This window comes from Schistocerca americana, chromosome X (genome assembly GCF_021461395.2).
Source record: "Schistocerca americana isolate TAMUIC-IGC-003095 chromosome X, iqSchAmer2.1, whole genome shotgun sequence".
In the NCBI taxonomy this organism is placed as follows: Eukaryota; Metazoa; Arthropoda; class Insecta; order Orthoptera; family Acrididae; genus Schistocerca; species Schistocerca americana.
Window position 1 is genome coordinate 637,191,802 of NC_060130.1, and position 25,738 is coordinate 637,217,539.

General features: G+C 41.6%; 1 protein-coding gene across 1 annotated transcript in view; it reads left to right on the top strand.

Moving 5' to 3' along the window:
* The first annotated feature begins 4,556 nt into the window (after positions 1–4,556).
* The window catches only part of LOC124556651, a 100,550-nt gene continuing 79,368 nt past the window's right edge, over positions 4,557–25,738 (top strand). The window contains exon 1 of the mRNA XM_047130617.1: positions 4,557–4,730. Coding sequence (XP_046986573.1) covers positions 4,727–4,730 — 4 coding nt within the window. The 5' untranslated portion in view covers positions 4,557–4,726. The remainder of the gene's footprint in view (positions 4,731–25,738) is intronic.

The following is a 25,738-nucleotide window of genomic DNA, read 5'->3' on the forward strand; positions in this document are numbered from 1 at the left end:
AAAGCTAATTTAAAAGTACTTGCATCAGTGACTGAAAGTATGTACTGCAGTAGACGGTGGTCATTTCGAACACATTATTACCTACATGGAATTTTAAGGAAGTTTTTATGACCACATTCTTCTGTAATTTACTTTTTGTTGCTGTTACTGGTGTATCTTGACGTTGAATACACGACAACAACGTACACCTTCCTTTCAAGGCTCAGATAGAAACAAGAGCTAAATTGTTACCGTATTTAATATTAACTGTTGAAACATACTTAGATGCCACGTCCTTCACCCTGCAGTTAGTGTGTTGGACCAGCCACATGCAGCCAAATATTATTAATATTAGTTTTGAATTAATTTTTTCTTCGCTAATCACATTTGTATGTGGACTCTCTTAGCCGCGTCAAGCTGGAGCTCTACATCAGCGAAACGCAACAGTTCAGTATATCAACAAGAACTTCCGCATAAGACAGCACTCAGTCTCATGTCCAAAACGGATAAATCCTGAGTTATAAATATTACAGTTTCTCCAAAACTAACAATCACATTTTGAAGAGTAAAACGACGTTGAATCTGTTTCTTTTAGAACTACGATACAAGCAGCAGAAATTTCCGTAGTTCGATTTGAAACGAGGAAGTTGCCACCGATATCTCTGTAATTATTACACATATGAAAAGAGATTTTGCTCACAATTCTTTCGGGTGAAAAGAAAGTTACGGTATCTTAAACTGTTCAGGAAATATTTAAAGTGAACAGCTTAACTGAATCAAGACTGTCTTGAAAATACAGGGTGGTCAGATGCAGCCTGAAAAGCTTGTAATGGTGTTGCAAGGTAGGTTGTGCATAGAAATAACTGTTAAGAAAGAAATTCGATATGATGTTCAGTTTGAGAGTTAATTAAGACTTAAGTTAGTCACTCGGGACGTTGCCTGCGCGAATACAAGCGGCATGCCAGATACAGTTATTGTCAGTTGTTCTCATTGCGTGAGTAACAGCGCGCGACACTGCTCAGCCTTTGACTCGGGTTCGAACCTTACTACCGTCCTATGTCCAATTTTTATATCGCTCTCTTCTTCGGTTTTAGCAAACCAAACGAAGAGCACATTTGGCGACACCGTCTCTGGCGGGCCACTTGAATTTGTGCGCGCAACGGCCTGATTGGCTAACTTCAATGTTAATTAACTTGGAAACGGCGCAACGTACTGAATTTTTTTCTGAACAGTTATCTCTCAGCACATACTATCCCCGCAACACCCTCACGCACTTTTCAGACTGTTTTTGACCAACCTCTAACTGTGTGTTGCGTAGCCTTACGTCTACCTGAAACGTGGATGATAAAGACTGCAGACAAGAAAAGAAAAAAGTTGTAGAAATGTGGTGCTTCAGAAGAATTCTCAAAGTTAGATGGATTGATAGGATAACTAGCCAATAACTGGATAACTACTGAACAGATTCTGGGGTAAAAGAGCTTAGTACCGTAGGTTGAGTAAACGACGGGATAGGGCGATAATGCTTGTTCTGAGGCTCCTAGGAACAGTTCATTTGGTTACGGAGGGCGAAAATATTGTAGAGGGCGCTCCTATTTGGCTACAGTAAACAGAAACAAACTGTTGTAGGTCGCAGTAGTTATAACTGCATCAACGTCTTCAGTTGCGGGTAGACATACTGTATGTGTACTTCGAGTTTTCACTTCGTAAAATTATTAAACGGCTTTTACCAACTCGAGATCTGTATGAAACATTCATGCAGTCTGCGCAGTTTCTATTTGTCCTGCTAGATCGGACCACAATCGGCGTCCGGGGCCACTTACGAAAATTTGAAAATGCAGCTCAGCGGAGTGGTTGTCCACAGCCCGCGTTCTGGAGGTATTTCGAAGCAGTGCGTTACTCTACAACTCAAATTTAACTTATTTGTTGCCTTTAATACGTAAAAAGAGTCGTTTATTTGACTGATTTTATATATGCTGGAATTATTTCGTATGTTGATTACAGCAGAAGTCGAAATTCAAAGTACAAATCGTGTACTTCAAATCATATCCTCAAAGCTTTTCTGTATTTCCTATACGGTGTAAACAGTAGCTCTTTATTTAGAGCGAGGAAACCTTCACCATTATGAAATGCTTTGGCTATATGTAACTTGACTGTTAGGAAAGATAATTGTAATGTCAACAATTACTGTAGGTTACTATTTTCACTTATCAACGGCGAAGAAACACTGCCGGCCGTGGTGGCCGAGCGGTTCTAGGCGCAACAGTCTAGAACTGCGTGACCGCTACGGCCGCAGGTTCGAATTCTGCCTCGGGCATGGCTGTGTGTGACGTCCTTAGGTTAGTTAGGTTTAAGTAGTTCTGAGTTCTACGGGACCTCAGCAGTTAAGTCCCATAGTGCTCAGAGCCATTTGAACCGGTTTTGAAGAAATACTTCACGTGCTGGAAATGAGTGATTTCAGTCTGTTATTCTGTCGTCCTTTGCTGGAGGTGAGCAACAGCTACTTGTGAGTGATGGCTGTGTGCTAAAAAGATGTAGCTCAAGCAGCAGAACAAAGAAAATTCCCTATTAGATTGTTTAATCATTTTACTGATGTAGTTGTTAATTGTTGTACTATGTACAAAAAATCTTCTACAAAGGGAGGAGTACCAAAATGTAACGGATTGTAATAAATTTTAGGCTGAATTTGGTTAGTGAGTGATGTATCTTTGGATGAATGAGAGGTCTCTGACAGTTATTGATCTACTGATAATACACTTGAGAGAAGAAGTGTTGTCCCCCAGACGAGAAACCTAGGTCGATGTGACGAGGTTGATCACCTTCCTCTACACGCAGAGTCGAAGAATGTCTCTAAACGTCGCCATAAAAGGTGCAGAACAGTGTGCAAGTAAGTGCAGTATATATATGTGCGAACTTCAACGTAACTGATTTTTAAAATTCTTCGAACAAAAATCCAATGTTAATTTTTTTTCGTCCACTGGTTAAGATCCAAAGTACTCGTATGTGTAACTTAAATATTTTACAAAACATACAACCCTGCCTCACTCCCTTCCCAACCACTGCTTCCCTTTCATGTCCCTCGATTCTTATAACTGCCATCTGGTTTCTGTACAAATTGTAAATAGCCTCTCGCTTCCTGTATTTTACCCCTACCACCTTCAGAATTTGAAAGAGAGTATTCCAGTCAACGTTGTCAAAAGCTTTCTCCAAGTCTATAAATGCTAGAAACGTAGGTTTGCCTTTCCTTAATCTAGCTTTTAAGATAAGTCGTAGGGTCAGTATTGCCTCACGCGTTCCAATATTTCTACGGAATCCACACTGATCTTCCCCAAGGTCGGCTTCTACAAGTTTTTCCACTCGTCTGTAAAGAATTCGCGTTAGTATTTTGCATCCGTGACTTATTAAACTGATTGTTCGGTAGCCTCTCCCCCGATGTTATTCAAACTGTATACTGAGCATGCAGTGAAGGAAAGAAAAATTCGGAGTAGGTATGAAAATCCATGGAGAAGAAATAAAAACGTTGAGGTTCGCCGATGACATTGTAATTCTGTCAGAGACAGCAAAGGACTTGGAAGAGCAGTTGAACGGAATGGATAGTGTGTTGAAAGGAGGCTATAATATGAACATCAACAAAAGCAAAACGAGGATAATGGAATGTAGTCGAATTAAGTCGGGTGATGCTGAGGGAATTAGATTAGGAAATGGGACACTTACAGTAGTAAACGAGTTCTGCTATTTGGGGAGCAAAGTAACTGATGATGGTTGAAGTAGAGAGGATATAAAATGTAGACTGGCAATGGCAAGGAAAGCGTTCCTGAAGAAGAGAAATTTGTTAACATCGAGTATAGATTTAAGTGTCAGGGAGTCGTTTCTGAAAGTATTTGTATGGAGTGTAGCCATGTATGGAAGTGAAACATGGACGATAACTAGTTTGGACAAGAAGAGAATAGAAGCTTTCGAAATGTGGTGCTACAGAAGAATGCTGAAGATTAGATGGGTAGATCATATAACTAATGAGGAGGTATTGAATAGGATTGGGCAGAACAGAAGTTTGTGGCAAAACTTGACTAGAGGAAGGAATCGGTTGGTAGGACATGCTCTGAGGCATCAAGGGATCACCAATTTAGTATTGGAGGGTAGCGTGGAGGGTAAAAATCGTAGAGGGAGACCAAGAGATGAATACACTAAACATATTCAGAAGTACTGCAGAATTGCAGTAAATATTGCAGTAAGTACTGGGAGATGAAGAAGCTTGCACAGGATAGAGTAGCATGGAGAGCTGCATGAAACCAGTCTCAGGACTGAAGACCACAACAACAACAACAACAATAAAAATGCATATCAAAACAATGTAATTTAGAATGCAACTGTGTGGAACAACAATAAAAGACACGATAAAAACATTTTTATTTGCTCATTTCATCACCGGGACTGAAGACTATACCAACAGAAGAGTCGCTGAGACGGCCCGGCCTAATCCGGTGACAAGGTAGTGGCGTGTTGCGGAGGACGCGGAGCAGCGTGTTATGTCCTTCTGCTTGCCTGGTGCTGGCGCCAAGTGCGGACTGGGGAGTGGAGAGGCCGTTTGGCGTTGGCTGTGTTCCGCGTGCTCCCACCACCGCGCCGCACAGGTAACGGGTCGCGCGCTGATTGGAGGGGGTACCCGGCACCGTGCGCCTTGGCCGTGTGCACATCTTTGGGCAGTAGCGTCCAGTGTTTCCAGGACAGCCGACGAGCGCAGCACTGCATCATGAGTGAGTCACACTTCTCATTCCTTCTCATTATTTGTCCCTAACTCTTGTCTCCGTACTCCATAAACGTCACAGAATATGTCATTCTTCTTTGGTGCAGAGATCACACTGGCTACTTCTGTCACAGCTTACTTTTATGTTCGTCGTTGGACTGACAGCTCCAATCCAATGCATCCGTTGGCCAGTACAAGCTTCTAAACGTTTTAGTATACGCTAATGCCAATCAGTCCCTAACTATTCTCTCTAAATATTTATTTGCTACCAACTAACATTCGGGCCTCAACTGCTCCATCTTCATATGGTGGTATTTACAGTACATTGCTTGAAAGAACCGAGTACAGATCTAGATGTTTCTGAAACATATAGATAGAATCTGTCACCGGAATAAGTGCAATTAAAAAAATCGTCATCATTGTTAGGTGAACAGATGTTAGATGGACAGAAGAAACACTTGAGATACTTTCATTATGCAGCTGTGAGGAAAAATAGTGTGTATTACAATGTAACATTAGCTATTGTAAATGCCACCCACCAAAAAAGATCCAGCTGATGACTAGAAGTTAGCTCATGGGGGAAAAAATGAGTAGAAAAGTAAAACGCAACTGGATCTGGTTCTGCTGGAAATGCTTTATTTTCACGCCACATTCAAAATACTCAACAGTGTTTACAACAGACAACATGACTTCCCGAAATTTTTTTTTCCGTGATTGATTAGATGTGTCTTCGATGTTGTGTCTCTTCACTACACTAACCTGTGAATACTCACTCACCTAAGTATTAGGTCACTAGCAGTACTCTGCAACTACTGCTGAACACAAATCGCAATGATTTGCACAGTGTCACAGGATGCCGTAAATATTTAAGCCTAGTACGGTACGTGCAGATGTTTATTATGCTTATGACAATTCGTGCCTGAGTTGAGAAAGTTATATTTTAAAGCGAAATGGTAAATTTTCTGAAGAGTAATTATTATATCGCACAGTTACTCACTGTTGTATTCCAAATGACTAAAATTTAATTTCCTCTGTTATATTCGTGGTAAAATACATTACCTATCTTAGAACAAAGAACTATAATTTATTTGTAACCCGGTGGGTAGACATACCTAACTGATAAAATATATGTCATTTTCAGCACAGAATGGACTGCACATAACCTCTTATAAAAATTTAATGGAAATGGGGAAAAAACCTCTCTTGTTTGTTTCTTTCCTGGTTTCTGTTATCACTTAGGAGGTATTTTAGACAAAAGAAGGCAACTTCTTGTAAGGATTCAAAAAATGGTTCAAATGGCTCTGAGCACTATGGGACTTAACATCTGCGACCATCAGTCCCCTAGGACTTAAAACTACTTAAACCTAACTAACCTAAGGACATCACACACATCCATGCCCGAGGCAGGATTCGAACCTGCGACCGTAGCAGTCGCGCGGTTCCGGACTGAGCGCCTAGAATGTAAGGATTCCCTTGCAGAACTTACCGTGAGAGGCGGTGTCGTATTTAATCGGGAGGAGCTGAATTAATCTCATTCTTCTCGATCTACGTTTCCCATAATTTCCTCAAATTACTTGTGGTGAGTGCCGTGATGGTTCCTTCGCATACGTCATGGCTCATATCCTCCGAAACCTTGTCCAACCGAACTAGTTCTAGTTCACTAACCGTCGGTGGTGACCTTATGTCTGCAAGACATTCTAATTTTTTTCTTCCTCTTCCTTCTTCTTTGTTCTTTGCTTTACTAAGAATGCAGTGGGTACGTTCGTGAGGCAGTATCTGTAGGCGGTAGAAACTGGCGAAGCGTCTGAGAATATATCGCATACGAGACTACAATGTAAGATCAGTTCTTCCTCCAGCCTCGTAGATCCAGAAACGGGCGGCTCTGATCGCTCCAGACACTAGCATTTGTATTTCTTTTGCAAAACCAACTGGCTGAATACATATGAACGTCCTATCGTATCAGTAGATACGATCTGTCATAAAGACTAAAAGCCATGGATAGAAGTTACCCAGTGGGCCAGGAGTTTTTAAATTTTTGAAAAACTTTCAGTTCACTACCACACTGACACAAAAGAAACTACTTTCATATGAGATATCTAGCCAGGCTTGCGTAGGGATGGAGGACTTCTTGATAGGCAGCTCGTATGAGATTATCCGGGATGGACACTCACTCATATACATCCAAGTAATTTCGAAAATGTCCCAGTGAAATGTGATGGGGAAATCAACGGTAGTGTTATTTGTTAATGGTTCAGAGGGCGCTGTCTGTTGTGACGACAGATTTTTCGCAGACGTCTCAGTTATCTGTGATGATAAATGTAATATCCACTCAGCGTATCGACATGACGCAAAGACTGATATCTAGCTCTTATGTACAAAAAATTTTAAGTTGCTCGCTTCAACAAAAATAAAATTGCACATTTATTGAGTCGCAGCTGTGGCCACACATGTAAACTAAGTGACAAGATTCAGCCCATTGGTAAGATACGTGGATATTCTAATTCATCTATTACAGAATTTGCTTGTAAAACAGTAGTAGGGGCTGTAATGCAATACATCTCAAATTTGTCGCGTCCATATTAACTTCGCTAACAGAGGACACTGAACATATACGAGGAAGAATTGATTAGTTGGCTTGTTTGATTAGCGAGAGACAGTAATAGGAAAGCTACAAAATCAGAGCTGGTTGGCTCTTGATGAAAGACGACTAATGCCTTGCGAACGTACTCTTAAAACATAAAGTACCGATTTTTAGGACAAACTCTACGAATTTTCTTTAACGGTAGGAATTCTTAACATAAGGAGCAGGAAAAAGGAAATTTAAGGATTAACGCCCCGTCGAAGAAGAGGTGATCAGAGACGACGCTTAGCATAAGGTGAATGGAAAGTTCTCTTTGTCACCCGCCACTCACCACACTGAGTATAAATGTGAACTTACATTTGTTGCTTTAAATTCGGAAATGTTCTCAACTTGAAGGACGCCGCTGGGATGTTGCCTGCCGTTTCTTTTAGCCAGTGCGGACAGCGGACAAGATGGCCGCACTGTTGGTCAAGGCATGAGTCACCCGCCACCCACGGGCCGCCGCCCACCACCGCCGCCCCCACACTGGCTCGCTGCGGCCTTCCAGGTCGCGCCGTCACCGCTACGTGAGCGGTTGCGCCAGCCACTACCGACACACCTTCAGAACAGGTGTTGCTGTCCCAAGACTGGAGGTGGTCTCTTGAATCTGCGATGTGTGTGTATAGAACGTCCAGCTCAAAACTAAACCGCTGACAGTCCCCGATTTGCCTTAGGGCACGTGAACGAAATATACTCCTGGCTCTACCTCACTTGAGTAGAAATGAAAAATTAGTCCCAAGCTGATAAATCTTAGTGGGAAGCTTTTATAAGTGAGTTATTCTAGTAATGAATGCAACAATATTTCGTTCTCGGAGCGAGCACTGGGATGATTCCTCTCTACCTGTTTTCACCAAATCCTTAATCACCATATGGGGCGAGGGAGATCAAACAGCACTCACCGACTCCTACCGACCCAACAGCCTCATCTCAGTGTTTATAAAGGTCTTGAATCTACACTCTTCGCGTGCAACCCTAAAGACCTAGAGGAAAACGCAACCCTTTATGTCAAACAAACTGGTTTCCGTCCTAGCTTCTCGTCCTCCGACCTGCTCCTGTGTTTTACCGACCTCCTATTTTACCATCTCAATAATTATAAATTTGCCATTTTTATGTTCCTTGACACTGAAAAAGTGTAACATCTATGGTATTCCAGACTACTTTTCGAGTTCCAAATTATGCACATCTAATAAACTACGTCTACCCTATTGAACCTTTTCTGTCCAACCACACATCCCATGTAACCAAACATCGCACCGATGCCAGTGTCTACCGGCTCACAGCGAGTGTGCCAAAGGTTTTATTCATTAATCAGTGCTCTGGAGCCTCTACACTGCTGATATGTTTAAACCGTCCTATTCCTGTACTCCTACTCCAGAACGTCGACAGCACAGCTTTCTTAGCCCTATACCACACCGTCCAGAAATCCCAACAATTCCTTCAACTCAATCTCTGACAATTTATCTGCTAATGTAATCAGTGCTTCCTTTAGATGAACACTTCCACGACCCAGGCAATAATTGGAAGACGAACCATCTTCAACTTCCACCCCTATGACTTGGATCTCACCATTTACAACCATGCTATTATGTTAACTAATACACTGAAATACCTAGCGCTAAAACTTGCCGTAGGTTAATACCTCTGAACCACAAAACAAAACGGTAGCAACAGACTAGAACTATTAACCGGTCGAACATGGGGAATACATCCCTCCACTATAGCTCACAACTAAAAAACTGTAATCCCAGTTATCCTCTTTTGTGCTAATGTTGTTTGCATTTCTGATGCAAGAAGATATTTTCACTCCCACAAAATCCCCGAACGCCATTCACTCCGCTTCACCTTCCGTAACCGACTACTTTCCCAACTCGAATCCAGTACGAAATTAATGACATCTCGTCCCACCTCCTCTCCCACACTGAACACCTTCAGGTTTCTCTCACGTCCCGCAAACACGGTACCAAGTAGCATCCAATCTTTTCATCCCTGATTATCAACCCTCGTACTCCGATTCGCATGCAGCACCACACCCCTTCTCCCTTCCCCCCCCCCCTAATCACACTTACACACACTCCGTTTACTACCCCAACGGAACTTCAATCATTTCATCCTACCTGACCGTGAAATCCGCCCACAGTTTTGCGCTTCCTTTCAGCTGTAACAAAACATTACCTTCCTTCTCCATGTCACGACACCTCTTTTTCCTGACTTTTCCTTCGTCCATTTACAGTCACCTTTATTTCTGTACCACATATTTTCCAACATATTCCCCCACGAAAGCCTCGTCAGATATTTCTCAGTTTTTTTCTCAAACTCAAGAAAATCTCATTTAAACTCCTACTGCCTTCCTGTCCCAAAATCGTTCATCACCAACAATGTCAAACACTGAACACCAGTGGAAGACATCAGTTTCATTTATGTATCTATACAAATTCCTTTTATCTTTTAAGAAAAGCTCAAGGAAACCATCTATATTTTAGCTTATATACCTTATTTAATGAAACAAATTTTAATGTTTTAAATCATTTTTACATATTTTTAGATCTCTCTGACGGAAGAGCGGGTGTCTTACCCCTAAAATCCTCGAGAGAAGTAACGAGGATGAAAGGAAAATAAAGGAAGAAAACAAAACCTTACTTACTTTTGTTAAACAGCTGCGTGTTAAAAAATCCCCAAATGAAAATCAGTCCAATGTCTTTAGAATTAGACTATCGAGAGAGAGACATGAGAGACTAATATCCAGGAGAAGCGGTGTTGAAATTGCCATCCGGATAACTTCAGGCGAATGTCGGGATGTTCCCACAACTAGGCCATTGGCCATACTTTGCTGCATACTCGTCAAATCCGAGCCCATGCCCAGTCTGTAAAGACCTAGATGTCGTCCCGACATTAAAACTTCTGCCTTCCTGTGCCAATCTTCGTCTGCAGCGGAGCGCACAATGCAAAGAAATTTCCTGTAGGTTAAAATTGTTTGCCCGATCGGGATCTGAACCTGGACTCTTGAATTTCACTCTCACCAGCTGAGTACTCACAGCGTGATTCAAAGCTCCACTCTGCTAGTATCTCACCCAGAATTGCTGAACGCCGTAGAGGTTCTGTTCCAAATCTTCCAAGAATAGTGCCCCTGAGAGGTAGATTATGATGGAGAGCGGTGAAGCCACAACCTATTTGTCTGCTCCACATCACTGTCACTTTCTCCTGAACCTTAATAATCGCCACGAGGTCATATGTGCGATATGACTTCATTTAGTTTTAGTTTACTTTTCCTACAATACAAATACTGAACGTATGCGCTCTGTTAAATACGTGGTAAATTGTTTGGTTTCTCAGTGTACGACAGTTACGAAGTGTTTGTTCTGTGGCGTCTGTTCTAAATACTACTGATTCTACACATTTTCATGTCTGACTGCTGGTATGTTTTTATCCCGAAATATGCGCTTATGTTGATAAACAGAACATAGGATGTCCTACCCCCAACAGCCCCGTGTTGGGTAGCGAGGACGAAATGAAAATAAAAGAAAAAACAGAACTTTATTTGCTTTTGTTAAATAGCTGTGTTGAAATAATCCCCAAATCAAAAAAAGTCAGTCCAGTGTTCTTCGGATTAGATTATCGAGAAAGAGAAACGCGAAACTGGTATCCGCGACAAGCGGTTTCAAGTTCCCATCAGGATAAACCGATTTAAACAAGAGATCAATGGACTGGAAACAACAGCTAATCAGCTGCAAAATACAGGTTTGTTAAACATTGGCCTTGGTTTCGACAGTTTTAAAACTGTCTAAACCATGGTCAAGGTTTAAAAAACCTTTATTTTGTAACTGGTTGGCTGTTATTTCCAATATACTGAAGGTCTCCCATGAACAGTTACTGGAGAGGTGCAAAAGAGTGGCACTAGTATCGGCACTATGAGGATGTAAATCAGGTCTACCTTAAATACAGGCTGTAACGGTCGTGAGCGTCAGTTACCTTTGAGATTGGACGTCGTGAGCTGACGATAGTCAAGAATGCCTTTAAGACGAAAAAGACGCCAGTATCAACACCTCACTAGCCGGCCGAAGTGGCCGTGCGGTTAAAGGCGCTGCAGTCTGGAACCGCAAGACCGCTACGGTCGCAGGTTCGAATCCTGCCTCGGGCATGGATGTTTGTGATGTCCTTAGGTTAGTTAGGTTTAACTAGTTCTAAGTTCTAGGGGACTAATGACCTCAGCAGTTGAGTCCCATAGTGCTCAGAGCCATTTGAACCATTTTGAACCAACACCTCACTGAGTTTTAACGAGGTCGTGTAATACGGCTACGAGAAGCTGGTGATTCCTTCTGCTATGCTGCAGAAATACTTGACAGGAATGTAGCCACTGTACATCACCGCTGGCAGCGGTGGTCACGAGAACGTACGGTGGCAAGAAGACCGGGCTCTGAACGGCCACATGGTAATAACGAGAGGGAAGACCATCGAGTTCGGCGTATGACTCTGATGCATCGTATTGCATCGTAGCAGCAATATGAGCAACAGCTGTCACCACAGTGACACAACAAACTGGTACAAATTAGTTATTTCAAGGACAGCTCTGAGCCAGATCCCGTGTACTGTGCGTTCCACTCACCCCCAACCACAGCCATTCGCGACTTCAGTGCTGTCAAGCGAGAGGTAATTGGAGGGCAGCGTGGAGGTTTGTTGTGTTTTTTGATGGAAGCTGTTTCTGTCTCGGTGACAGCGATGGCCGTGTCTTGGTTAGAAGGAGGCCAGTGAAGGGCCTGCAACCAACCTCTCTGCGTACTAGACACACTGGACCTCCAACTGGAGTTATGACGTGGGGTGTGATTTCACATGACGGCAGGGGCACTCTCGTGGTTATTCCATGCACCCTGACTGCAAATTTGTACGTCAGTCTGGTGATTCGACCTGTTGTACTGCCATTCATGAACAGAATTCCAGAGAGTGTTTTCCAGTAGGATAACGCTCTCCCACATACCGCTGTTGTATCTCAGCGTACTCTACAGAATGTCGACATGTTGTTTTGGCCTGTTCGATCACAAGATCTGCCTCCAGTTGAGCACATATGGGACATCATCGGAAGACAACTCCAGCGTCATCCACAAACAGTATTAACGGTCCCTGTATTGACCGACCATGGAACGGGCATGGGCAACGGGCATGGAACTCCATCTCACAAACTGACATCCGGCACCCTTAAAACACAATGCACGCACGTTTTCACGCTTGCATTCAACATTCTGGCGGGTAAACTGGTTATTTATGTACCAGCATTTCACATTTTCAATGGCTTATCTCGCGCTAACATTAACCTGTGATCTTGCAATGTTAATCACTGAAATATGTTACCTAGTTAAATATATTCCCGAAACTTGATTACTCTACATTAATAGTTTTTTGATGTGCGACTTTTTTTCGTCAGTGTAGTTCTGGTGTGAAAAAAAATCCTGAGTATGTGACCGTTGTCGCCACAGAAAGAAGGGAACGTTACGATTTAATGTCCCTTCACAGTCGAGAAGATACGAAAAGTAGGGTTGATTGGACAGTGATGGTCAGGGAACTGTGCCGTGGCTATGTGCATGCATGTATATTCACCTGAAGTGATTTAGGAACGTACGGGAACACTAATTCAAAATGGTCGGAAGTGAGTATCTTGCTATTTCCGAAGAGATGATGGAAATTTAAGCTTGAATTAAAGTCCTGTCGACGACGAGGTCATTAGAAACTTGGGAAAAGTTCGGAGTCGGGAAGGAAATTAACTGTTGAAAGGAACGCTCCCGACATGTGCCTCAAGCGATTTAGGGAAACCACGGAAAACCTAGATGTGGATGATCGAAGGGTGATTCGAATTCCACTCTTCTGGAATAATCGTTCAGTGGCTTAGCTACAGTGCCTTGAAACTCGCCTTCTTACTGATTAGGCCCGTAAGTAACCAACGCTCGTGTTTGAAGGTCATATTGGTCACGTACGTATAAAGTGCTCGGTGATGCAGAGCTGTTTGCTGAGGGCGGATCATACGCAGGCGGACTGGAAACCCAGAGCAGCGGTGCGTGTGGGACGCGACTGGTACAGTTAGGCGCTAGCGCCGCTTAGCAAATCAGATTTCCCCCACTCAGAGCCCCATCGATATAGCTAATTACTGAACTGCTATTGGAATGCCAACCGGGATCATCCTTTATAAGAAGAAACAGAGTATTTTATTCTTGACGACTGGTGAACGAAAAGGTACAACAAAAAGGTAAGTCCAAAGTTTCAGGACACATTCCTGTCACATAGAAGGAGGAAAATATGTTGTATGGAATTGAGTCCAGAAGCACATTATTTTCGTGTTGGAAATCATTTTCTACAAGTCTTCATAGTATATCTGCACGGTAAACATACGCAAACAAAACTTACCACCAAACCGAATGAAATTATTTCTTTCACAAAATGTTTGAAATACCCTATTTGTTACGTCTGATAATTCACAGGTTAATTGCCAGTGTTTTGTATTCCATTTCGATGAAGGTATTGTTGACATGCGAATTTCGTCATTGCTTGTACTGACATGCGAACCACTTCATTTCTTAACGGCACGTAGTATTATCTGATATAGTGACCATTATGGACTAGGCGAACATATAGCTTCTAAATAACAAGTTCTGTGGTAGATACGTACGAGTAAGTGGACCATTTATCTGACTTTCGTGTTCTACGGAACTAAGCCCACTAGACTTACATTTATTAGGGGATTTGAAAGCTCTAATGTATTTTGTAACACATTTCCAGGGGCAGATGTGGACTCTGACCACAATCTATTGGTTATGAACTGTAGATTGATACTGAAGAAACTGCAAAAATGTGGGAATTTAAGGAGATGGGACCTGGATAAACTGAAAGAACCAGAGGTTGTACAGAGTTTCAGGGAGAGCATAAGGGAACAATTGACAGGAACGGGTGAAAGAAATACAGTAGAAGAAGAATGGGTAGCTTTGAGGACTGAAATAGTGAAGGCAGCAGAGGATCAAGTAGGTAAAAAGACGAAGGCTAGTAGAAATCCTTGGGTAACAGAAGAGATACTGAATTTACTTGATGAAAGGAGAAAATACAAAAATGCAGTACGTGAAGCAGGCAAAAAGGAATACAAACGTCTCAAAAATGAGATCGACAGGAAGTGCAAAATGGCTAAGCAGGGATGGCTAGAGGACAAATGTAAGGATGTAGAGGCTTATCTCACTAGAGGTAAGATTGATACTGCCTACAGGAAAATTAAAGAGACCTTTGGAGAAAAGAGAACCACTTGCATGAATATCAAGAGCTCAGATGGAAACCCAGTTCTAAGCAAAGAAGGGAAAGCAGAAAGGTGGAAGGAGTATATAGAGGGTTTATACAAGGGCGATGTACATGAGGACAATATTATGGAAATGGAAGAGAATGTAGATGAAGATGAAATGGGAGATATGATATTGCGTGAAGAGTTTGACAGAGCACTGAAAGACCTGAGTCGAAACAAGGCCTCCGGAGTAGACAACATTCCATTAGAACTATTGACAGCCTTGGGAGAGCCAGTCCTGACAAAACTCTACCATCTGGTGAGCAAGATGTATGAGACAGGCGAAATTCCTTCAGACTTCAAGAAGAATATAATAATTCCAATCCCAAAGAAAGCAGGTGTTGACAGATGTGAAAATTACCGAACTATCAGTTTAATAAGTCACAGCTGCAAAATACTAACGCAAATTCTTTATAGACGAATGGAAAAACTGATAGAAGCCGACCTCGGGGAAGATCAGTTTGGATTCCGTAGAAATACTGGAACACGTGAGGCAATACTGACCCTACGACGTATCTTAGAAGAAAGATTAAGGAAAGGCAAAACTACGTTTCTAGCATTTGCAGACTTAGAGAAAGCTTTTGACAATGTTAATTGGAATACTCTCTTTCAAATTCCGAAGGTGGCAGGGGTAAAATACAGGGAGCGAAAAGCTATTCACAATTTGTACAGAAAGCGGATGGCAGTTATAAGAGTAGAGGGGTATGAAAGGGAAGCAGTGGTTGGGAAGGGAGTGAGACAGGGTTGTAGCCTATCCCCGATGTTATTCAATCTGTATATGGAGCAAGCAATAAAGGAAACAAAAGAAAAGTTTGGAGTAGGTATTAAAATCCATGGAGAAGAAATAAAAACTTTGTGGTTTGCCGATGACATTGTAATTCTGTCAGAGACAGCAAAGGACTTGGAAGAGCAGTTGAACGGAATGGACAGTGTCTTGAAAGGAGGGTATAAGATGAGCATCAACAATAGCAAAACGAGGATAATGGAATGTAGTCGAATCAAATCGGGTGATGCTGAGGGAATTAGAATAGGAAATGAGACATTTAAAGTAGTAAAGGAGTTTTGCTATTTGGGGAGCAAAATAACTGATGATGGTCGAAGTAGAGAGGATATAAAATGTAGACTGGCAATCGCAAGGAAAGCGTTTCTGAAGAAGAGAAATTTGTTAATATCGAGTATAGATTTAAATGTCAGGAAGTCGTTTCTGAAAATATTTGTATGGAGTGTAGCCATGTATGGAAGTGAAACGTGGACTATAACTAGTTTAGACAGGAAGAGAATAGAAGCTTTCGAAATGTGGTGCTACAGAAGAATGCTGAGGATTAGATGGGTAGATCACATAACTTATGAGGAGGTACTGAATAGAATTGGAGGGAAGAGAAATTTGTGGCACAACTTGACTAGAAGAAGGGATCGGTTGGTAGGGCATATTCTAAGGCATCAAGGGATCACCAATTTAGTATTGGAGGGCAGCGTGTAGGGACAAAATCGTAGAGGGAGACCAAGAGATGAATACACTAAACAGATTCAGAAGGATGTAGGTTGCAGTAGGTACTGGGAGATGAAGTAGCTTGCAAAGGATTGAGTAGCATGGAGAGCTGCATCAAACCATTCTCTGGACTGAAGACGACAACAACAACAACAACAACAACAGTGTATTTAACCCCATTACAAGATACAGTGTGTTCTTCTGTCGCTATTCGGGAAAACTGATTTTTTTCCCTTTATTGCTGTTTCAATGCCCTGCTCCTTATGAGCAGGGGAGGGCTGACAGCAACACAGTCCCCCCTCATCAGCCGAGTGGCTTCCTAAAAAATATAAAAATGGTAACTCCACATAAAAGGGGCGGAAAAACGGGATATAAAAACACAGCAAATGGAGACAATGGAAGTTAAAATATACGCTAACACGGGGACGTTCATTAGGGACAGTCAAAAATGTCGACATAAAGTTAAAAGAGCACAATTGGCGATTTGTGGGGCACTTAAAATACGCTGTGGAACACTGAAACCATACGCAGTATATCATGGATACATTAGTATATCTGTGATTCGTTACGAGGGCTATTGAAGCGTTTATCATTGCTAACTGAGGGAATTTTCGACATACTGTGTAAGAAAGAGTGTGATCCGGTATACTGGTATGTTTCTTGGTGTGTTTCCTATGATTAACATAGTAGAAAGAGCTGTAGAAAATGAATTGTAATCTGTCCTGTTAATGTTGTTGTTGTTGTTGTTGTTGTTGTTGTTGTGGTCTTCAGTCCTGAGACTGGTTTCATGCAGCTCTCCATGCTACTCTATCCTATGCAAGCTTTTTCATCTCCCAGTACCTACTGCAGCCTATATCCTTCTGAATCTGCTTAGTGTATTCATCTCTTGGTCTCCCTCTACAATTTTTACCCTCCACGCTGCCCTCCAGTACTAAATTGGTGATCCCTTGATGCCTCAGAACATGTCCTACCAACCGATCCCTTCTTCTAGTCAAGTTTACCACAAACTCCTCTTCTCCCCAATTCTATTCAATACCTCCTCATTAGTTATGTGATCTACCCATCTAGTCTTCAGCATTCTTCTGTAGCACCACATTTCGTAAGCTTCTATTCTCTTCTTGTCTAAACTAGTTATCGTCCATGTTTCACTTCCATACATGGCTACACTCCATACAAATACTTTCAGAAACGACTTCCTGACACTTAAATCAATACTCGATATTAACAAACTTCTCTTCTTCAGAAATGCTTTCCTTGCCATTGCCAGTCTACATTTTATATCCTCTCTACTTCGACCATCATTAGTTATTTTGCTCCCCAAATAGCAAAACTCCTTTACTACTTTAAGTGTCTCATTTCCTAATCTAACTCCCGCAGCATCACCCGACTTCATTCGACTACATTCCATTATCCTCGTTTTGCTTTTGTTGATGTTCATCTTATACCCTCCTTTCAAGACACTGTCCATTCCGTTCAACTGCTCTTCCAAGTCCTTTGTTGTCTCTGACAGAATTACAATGTCATCGGCGAACCTCAGAGTCTTTATTTCTTCTCCATGGATTTTAATACCTACTCCGAACTTTTCTTTCGTTTTCTTTACTACTTGCTCAACATACAGATTGAATAGCATCGGGGAGAGGCTACAACCCTGTCTCACTCCCTTCCCAACCACTGCTTCCCTTTCATACCCCTCGACTCTTATAAGTGCCATTTGCTTTCTGTACAAATTGTAAATTTTGCTACGCTATGTGCAGCTTCCTGACGCCTTCATAATTATAGGAGACGTCATTAAGTTATCATGCTATAAATTTAGTCGCCAAGTTAGCAGCAGACAAGCTAACAAAACAAAAATAGCTAAGAAAAACGGTCTGTTAGTTTCAGCAATATTATTTATTCTTCAAGTTTATTTGAAGCCTTTAACTATATTGGAACAATAAGTGTTCTTGAAATAAGTGATGATGAACCAAAACATTATTAAGACTGCCCACCGCATGACTGAATGCCGCCTAGTGGCATTGCCGGCAGGTAACGCGATAAGGAAAGTATATAAACGAATCGCAGACGAAAGGGAACCCATTATAGGTACGAAATCCACTGACATAAGCAACGTTGACAAAGGGCAGATTGTTATGTGCACCTGTGGAAAGCACTGGAATGGCGGTGAAACCACGAGGTGGCGACAGGGCGTTTTAGGTCTAAGCCTCATCACAAAAAGTGGAGGTTGGAGATTTACACCCTCTGTAAAGCAAAATAGGCGGCGATATGTGACAGATCTGACGACGGAGTGCAGCGCTAGTGCAGACAGAGGTGTTACGGAGCACACCTTTTGGCAGGTTGTTGAACATGGAGTTCCGCAGTAGACGACCCCAACATGTTCCCATATTGACCCAACGACTTCGACAATTACGATTGAGTGTGCTTCGAATCATCGAAATTGGAACCTGGATCAATAGAAACGTCTCGTCTGATCAGATGAATAACGTTTCTTGCTACACAGGTCGATGGTTATGTCAGGATACGCTGTCATTCAGGCGAAAGGCTGCTGGAATATGCACTGAGCCACGGACGAAGGCTAGTGGGGGAAATATTCACATTGGCTTCTATGGGACCTGTGTTGGAAATAAAAGGCACCGTTACAGCTGTAAAATTCGTGAATATTATTGCAGACCACCTTCTTCATGCTCGATATCTTCCTCGTGTGTGAATTACGTGATCTGTGCGTAGACATCTGGTACCAGATAACTTTAAAAACACACAAAGGGCTCGTCAAATCCGTATCATTGAAATCGCTTCTTTATTGCATTCCAAATTGGATCTATACGCTACCAAGCAGATAATCACAATACTTTGGTCCATCAATGTGTATCCACTGAAGCCGCTTCCAGACAATTCCACGGAACGAGATGGCACTTTGGTATGACACTGGACTCGTGATCGTGAAAACGGCAGTTCAAATGCCCGTCCGGTCATCCAGATTTAGATTTTCGGTGATTTCCGTTAATCGCTCATTGCAAATACTGGGATCGTTCCTTTGGGCGGGCTGGGTCGGTTTCCTTCCCCATACCTTCTCACTTCGAGATGGCGCTCTGGCACTAATGACCTCGTCGTCCCTTTTGTTTGTTTCCCTTTTTCTCCTGGTAGTTTCCAACATGCATCCCACCATGGCTCGCTGAGCATTCTCTTTTTACTGGTTTTCGCGTAAAAATTGGTGTCTTCCTGTTGCAGTTCAAAACTGATTAGAGAGACTTTAGAAACATCTGAAGCTTGGATATAGAAACCGTAGTTAGTTGACCAAAGGCACTCTATGCCATTTTGACTCCTCTGTTAATTATCTTCTTTCCATTCAGTCATTACAAACGACTCTGTTGTCAGTGCTTCCGAAGCTGTGGTAGTAAATTTTGTAGCCAGAACTCCACAAACAGCTTTAGTTTGAACCAACGCCACGTGGAGTAGCCGCGCGGTCTTGGGCGCCTTGTCGCGGTTCGCTCGGCTTCCCCCGTCGGAGGTTCGAGCCCTCCCTCGGGCATGGGTGTGTGTGTTGTCCTTAGCATAGGCCTAAGTTAGTTTAAGTTAGATTAAGTAATGTGTAAACCTAGGGACCTATGACCTCAGCAGTTTGGTCCCATAGGAACTTACCCCAATTTTATTAAGGCAAACAACGAGGCGAAGACTGTAGAAGGCCCAGCCTTCTTAGTTAAAACCATAACGTCCGTAGTGCGGGGAGTCAATGAATAAAAAGTTGGACGACGGAAAACATCCACATATCAACATTAAAACTTCACCACGTTTCTTCTACATCTACATTTATACTCCGCAAGCCACCCAGCGGTGTGTGGCTTGTCGTGTTATAAGTTCATGTGGTCAAGCGGTTCTAGGCACTACAGTCTGGAGCCGCGCGACTGCTACGGTCGCAGGTCCGAATCCTGCCTCGGGCATGGATGTGCGTGATGTCCTTAGGTTAGTTAGGTTTAAGTAGTTCTAAGCTCTAGGGGACTGATGACCTCAGAAGTTAAGTCCCATATTGCTCAGAGCCATTTGAACAATTTTGTAAGTTCATATGTAGATGTTTTTCCTCGCCCAACTTCTTGTTTATTGACTATCCGCCCTACAGATATTGTGTTTTTAATGCAGGAGATTAGGCCTTCTACGAGTATACTCTTCGCCATGTTGTTTACCGTGTTTTAATGTTCAGATGCCGCTGTTTATGTGGGTACAAGCCACGTAACCGGCAGTGCCTATACAAAATTGGTTCAAATTATATATTATTCATTGATTTGGACTTGCTGCAATTGATTTTAAAGTCTACTTTCAAACTCTATCAGTTCTTCGACTCATTGCTGGGGTCTATTTGTACTAGAAACAAGCATTAAAATATGATCAGCAAAACGAACGTGACTCAGCTATGCTCTTCGCGTTTCAGTTAATGGATTTGAATACGTGCTCTACAAATACCGTAAATAGTTTTGATCCCATAGAATGCCTTTGCTTCACTACACTTACAATTCTGAACTTCTCTCTATTCTGATAAAACCTAATGAAACTGTAGCACTCAGGTATATATTCTTCATGGCTGAATCAATGCTTTGGTTTTCAGGAATTGTCAATAAGATTTTGTTGAAACAGTCAAAAACTTTCTCAGAATCTATGAATCCTGACAAAATGATAACTCATTGTCATTGCTCCGTTATACACTTTCGTTGACGAATTGCAAATAGACCACTGCACTATATCAACATCTAGAACTAGTTTATTCAGTGACCTGATTAAAATTAATTTTTTTATGCTGTTGGTGATGACGTTTGCACACTACGGAGAGGAATCTGATTTAGAAAAATATATTAAATGTGATATAGCAACGTATATGAAGAGTTACATGCCAGCGTAGTGAGCAGGAAGTGAAGTGTGAAGCGGCTACGATGGAGAGGGCCTGGCGGACCGGAACAGACCGCGGCGGCCGGCCCGTGACTGGAATTCTCCAGGAGCGGCGCGCTCCCCCTTTCCTCTCTTCATACTTCCAGCGCGTGGCAAGAGTAACACCAACTCCCTCGTCTGAAAACACTTTAGGTCACGCCTTGCAGAAAACACGGTTAAATGTTTGTACTTTTAATACAGTGATGGAATACTATAATAAGTGGCTTCTTTTGTTACGGTGGAAAGTACGTTCTGTTGCATACCATCCACGTACTGGTACGAAAATGGTCAAAAACTGCATCGAAAATTTAGGAAACGTATGTCATGGGCTCAAATTTGATTACAATGATTTCGTTTGCGATGGTCTGCCCTATTTAATATACTCGTACGTTTGGTACAGGAGTAACCAAAGTAAATGAATTGTTATTGCAAATGAGAAGTTATTGTTGATGTATGTCTGTACAAACCAATGCAGGCTGCTGCATATAAAACCAAATATGGGATTGTGGCACAGATTTGATTAATTTCCACACCTGTATGCGCTTGTTTTTAAACAAAACATTTGCAGTGATAAAAGATCTCACTTGTGATAGTACAGTAGCACTGTAGCGCATCTGCGCTGAAATAATAACAATAAGAATAAGAAAACATTCTGTTTTTGAGCTTCAACAGCGCACGAGAAGATTACCTGACGTTTTAATTAACACTGTTACTGTGATTACTTTCACAGGCTAGACGAGTAGAAAAATATATACAAGTTAGGGCTGTTTCTTATTTTAATTAACTAAGCTGTGGCAACGGTTCCAGATACAACAATGTACACATAATGCTAACGACATTCCAAACTACATGTAAAATAATTTGTAGCAATTTTATGCGAAAACGCAAAAATAATACGTATTAATATAACGTGTCTGAACCATATCCGTTTTGTTGATGGCACTACACTGTTTGCCTCTATGCAGATAAACTTAACAACAAATGGAAGAACATTACTGATAAAGTTTGAAAACAGGCCTAAAAGTTAATTAGGACAGTACTAAAGTAACATATTATTCCTTTTGGTCTGTATTCTGTCTTGCCGCCGGTCGAAGTGGCCGAGCGGTTCTAGGCGCTGCAGTCTGAAACCGCGTGACCACTACGGTCGCAGGTTCGAATCCTGCCTCGGGCATGGATGTGTGTGATGTCCTTAGGTTAGTTAGGTTTAAGTAGTTCTAAGTTCTTGTGGACTGATGACCTCAGATGTTAAGTCCCATAGTGCTCAGAGCCAAAGGCTCAGCTCTGTCCGCGCAGCTGTTTTTTTCCTTAATGGATGATATTACAGAAGTGTGTACCGTGGAAAATGCTATATGCTGACGATATAATACTTATGCCAGGTACCATGGAGAATCTTGAAACTCAAGTCTAGATATGGTATGATTGTCTGCGAAGATTTTACCTCCGTTTAAACATCCACAAGACTGGGCGCCTCGAAACGATTTCATCTCCTGGAACTATACAAATAAATGGAGCTCTTATTATCAAGGTGGACGTATTCCAGTATCTAGGTTCTCGACTACAGAATGACGGGGCTATGTGAATGAATATGTGCGAGCAAGAATCAAAGTAACCTGGATGCGATTCAGTGAAGTCAGTGGTATTTTTTCTGACGAGAAGATTTCTATCAACCTAAAATCAAAGTTATGCAGCACAACGGTATGGTCAGTTGGATTATAAAGTACTAAATGTTGGCCTGCACCGAGAAGTGCTGAGCACTCACTACGTGTTAGGGAAATGGTGATACTGAGAAGATCATTAGGCATTTCCCTGCTCCACCAGATCAACAATATAACGATACGACAAATAGCTGGAGTGGCTCCAGTCAATGGATAGAAGTAAGAACGGAGACTTCAGTGGTATGGATACGTCATATAGACATCATCTACTTCAGTCATCAGCCCTGCCTATCATCTGACTGTCGAAGGCCAGAGACAACGTGGAAGGCTTAAATTAAGGTGGCTAGACACTACAAACTCACATCTAAGCTCAAGAAAGATAATCCACAGCAAGAAATCACGTGCATTGACCCAAAAAGCAAAGCCCTATCCAAGAAGAGGACTGCACAAAAACTACAAGACATGCAAAAACAGACGCAGGTCAGTGGACAGAGCACCTCTCCAAGTTTTTGACATACATTACAGGTAAAAATTTTTTGTAACATTTTTGGGAACAGCTATCTTGTAATCTATATAAAATCAGTGAAAAAACAGTTTAGATCGCGATAGGTATTTTACTAAAATTATCGGTTTCGGCCTAGCCTGAGGCCATCTTCAGACAGCATCATCAGCTGGAGTCGACGATGCGTTTCCCAAAACGAAAAGCCTACAAGTATTTGAAAGTTCAGTGGGGCTGCACCTGCCCGGTAGGAAGGAGCCCCGTATCAGCGCATAGGAGCATTACTTAACTGGAGGGGGTGTCTGATAAAAGTAATAGCGATTACAAAGTGCAATTGAAGCCAATAAATTACATTTGTTTCCGTGGAAATTTGAAACATGATGTTTTGCGTAACTTTTTAACGGCTGAGTTTGATCTGTTACCCTGTTTTGTCTTTTTGGAAGTTATCCTCATAAATTGCTAGAAACCAGCTGAAAGCGATATTCTGACTGTTACCTATGTATGATTTTCAGTCAAGTGGTCGAATCTTGCAATCTAGCTGAATGCAGTTAGATAGCTGCAGAGCTCTAACCATGGATGTTGAACCATGTTGACCATGTCTCGTGGGTCAAAGTGAAGCTGGAGACAATTATTTAAGTGGATTTAAAAGAATCCCAGTGCAGAGACTTAATACGGGATCGCTAATAAATGTTTCCTAAGCGAACCTTCGGATCAATACATAGCGTAATTTCTCTCGCAAGCCGCACATCTTCAAGCGTGCGTGATTCTTGCCGAGCGCGAGAGTGAAACTTCGCGAAACGAAATGGAATCTCCTAGAACGAGAGGAAAGAACGCTTTAGCTTACACGTTTCCTTGAGAAACTATGAAACTAATGTCTGAGCAATAGCAGCTCGCCCAGTGATATATAAACAGGTATTCTCCCCGTGGTCTACCTATGAATGGAGCGGGAAGGAACAGTAATATGCTGTACAGTAAGAAGTACTGTCTTTAATGCATTTTACTGTGACCTGGAGAGAGCAGATGTCGATTTAGACATAAAAGATCATCTAATTCTCTCAAGTACTGAAGTTATGGAGAGTTACATCTTTTCAATTCGTATGTGTTTCTGTCACCTACTTTCTTTTGTGGTGATGAGAATATATCCTGAAATGAATAAAATGTGGGATCGTCATTTTATTTTTTCCTTTATGTCTCAAAAGTAAGAAGTTTCATCTTATGGAACTGTAATAACAGTGATCAGTGTTACGAGTGTAGTTCGCTCTGTTCTTTGAATGCTACTTCCAGTTGAACTAGAAATGAAAAGAACAGAACGACAAGCTGTCTCAAAAAATAACGGACACCTACAAAAAAAAAATCTGTCTCCAGTAATGCGAAAATTAGTCGTAAAACCAAAAACACTCTAAGCAGCGGAGTGCGTTTCCACACTTGACTTAGGACGAAGAAAAAAAGAAAGGAGAATCCTTCGAAAAACTCTGGGGCCTGCCGTAGAAGAATATAACAACTATAAATTAAGAAGCAACATAGAACTCTACCAAAAAATTTCTATATTCTCAGACCTAATCTAGAAAGGCGGTTCAGTTCCTTTCGACATATGAAAGGAATTGAGCACCATAAACTTACTAAAAGAATCTAATATTTCAGTAACAAAAATCAATGGATCACAGATACTGAGAGAGACTTAGAAGAAATGAACATAACTAAAGAATACATTCAAAACAGAAAAATTCAGAACCAAAATAGCAAAATTCAAGGTTTTTCTGTAAAAAGAGAAGAAACGTGGAAGTTTCTTTACTCAAAAAACGAAAACAACAGCAATGCGAGAAAATAAAAAAGCACTGCGAAGATAGGAAGAGGAACCTCATTCGAAAGATCAACTCCTCTTATCTGTTTTATATAGTCCACACAAGAAGAAAATACATAACAGAGAAACATTTTCAGGTAAAGAGCACAAAAACGTGGTACAAAGAGTGTAGCACAAGAAAGTTAGATATAAGAAACAAGAATCGCATGTAAGCATTTTGAAGAGCCATTATTGCTTCAAGAAAAAAATAAAACTTATATTTTGAAGAATTATATTTGACTCACGCATTAGTAAAACTTATTCTTTTTGTTTTATTGACCGTACCTCGTTTCCTCATAAAAGGATCTCCGAAATTTATTCTGTGTTGAGCCCACTGGGACATTAAATTCCTATATACGTAGTGTTTCACAATTCATGTTATACACTTCTAGGGAATGTAGAGGCGACTTAGAAGATCAAGTTTTACATGGGAACCCATGTCCGGGAACGTCATCTAAGGACGCTACATAGCGTCAAAGTTATAGGCACCGGCGCCTGTAAATGTATGTATATACAGGTTGATTATGTGATGACGCAACAAACTTTCGAGGATGATGCAGAAGGATAAATGTAGCAATCTGGGGTTAGGGTTCCTGGTTCGGAAACGAACGAGTCGAAATTTACAAGCGAAAATAATTCTGACACCTCTGAATGTGGAATGCTTGCACTGGTTTTGTTGTTACTAAGAATGTAGGATATGG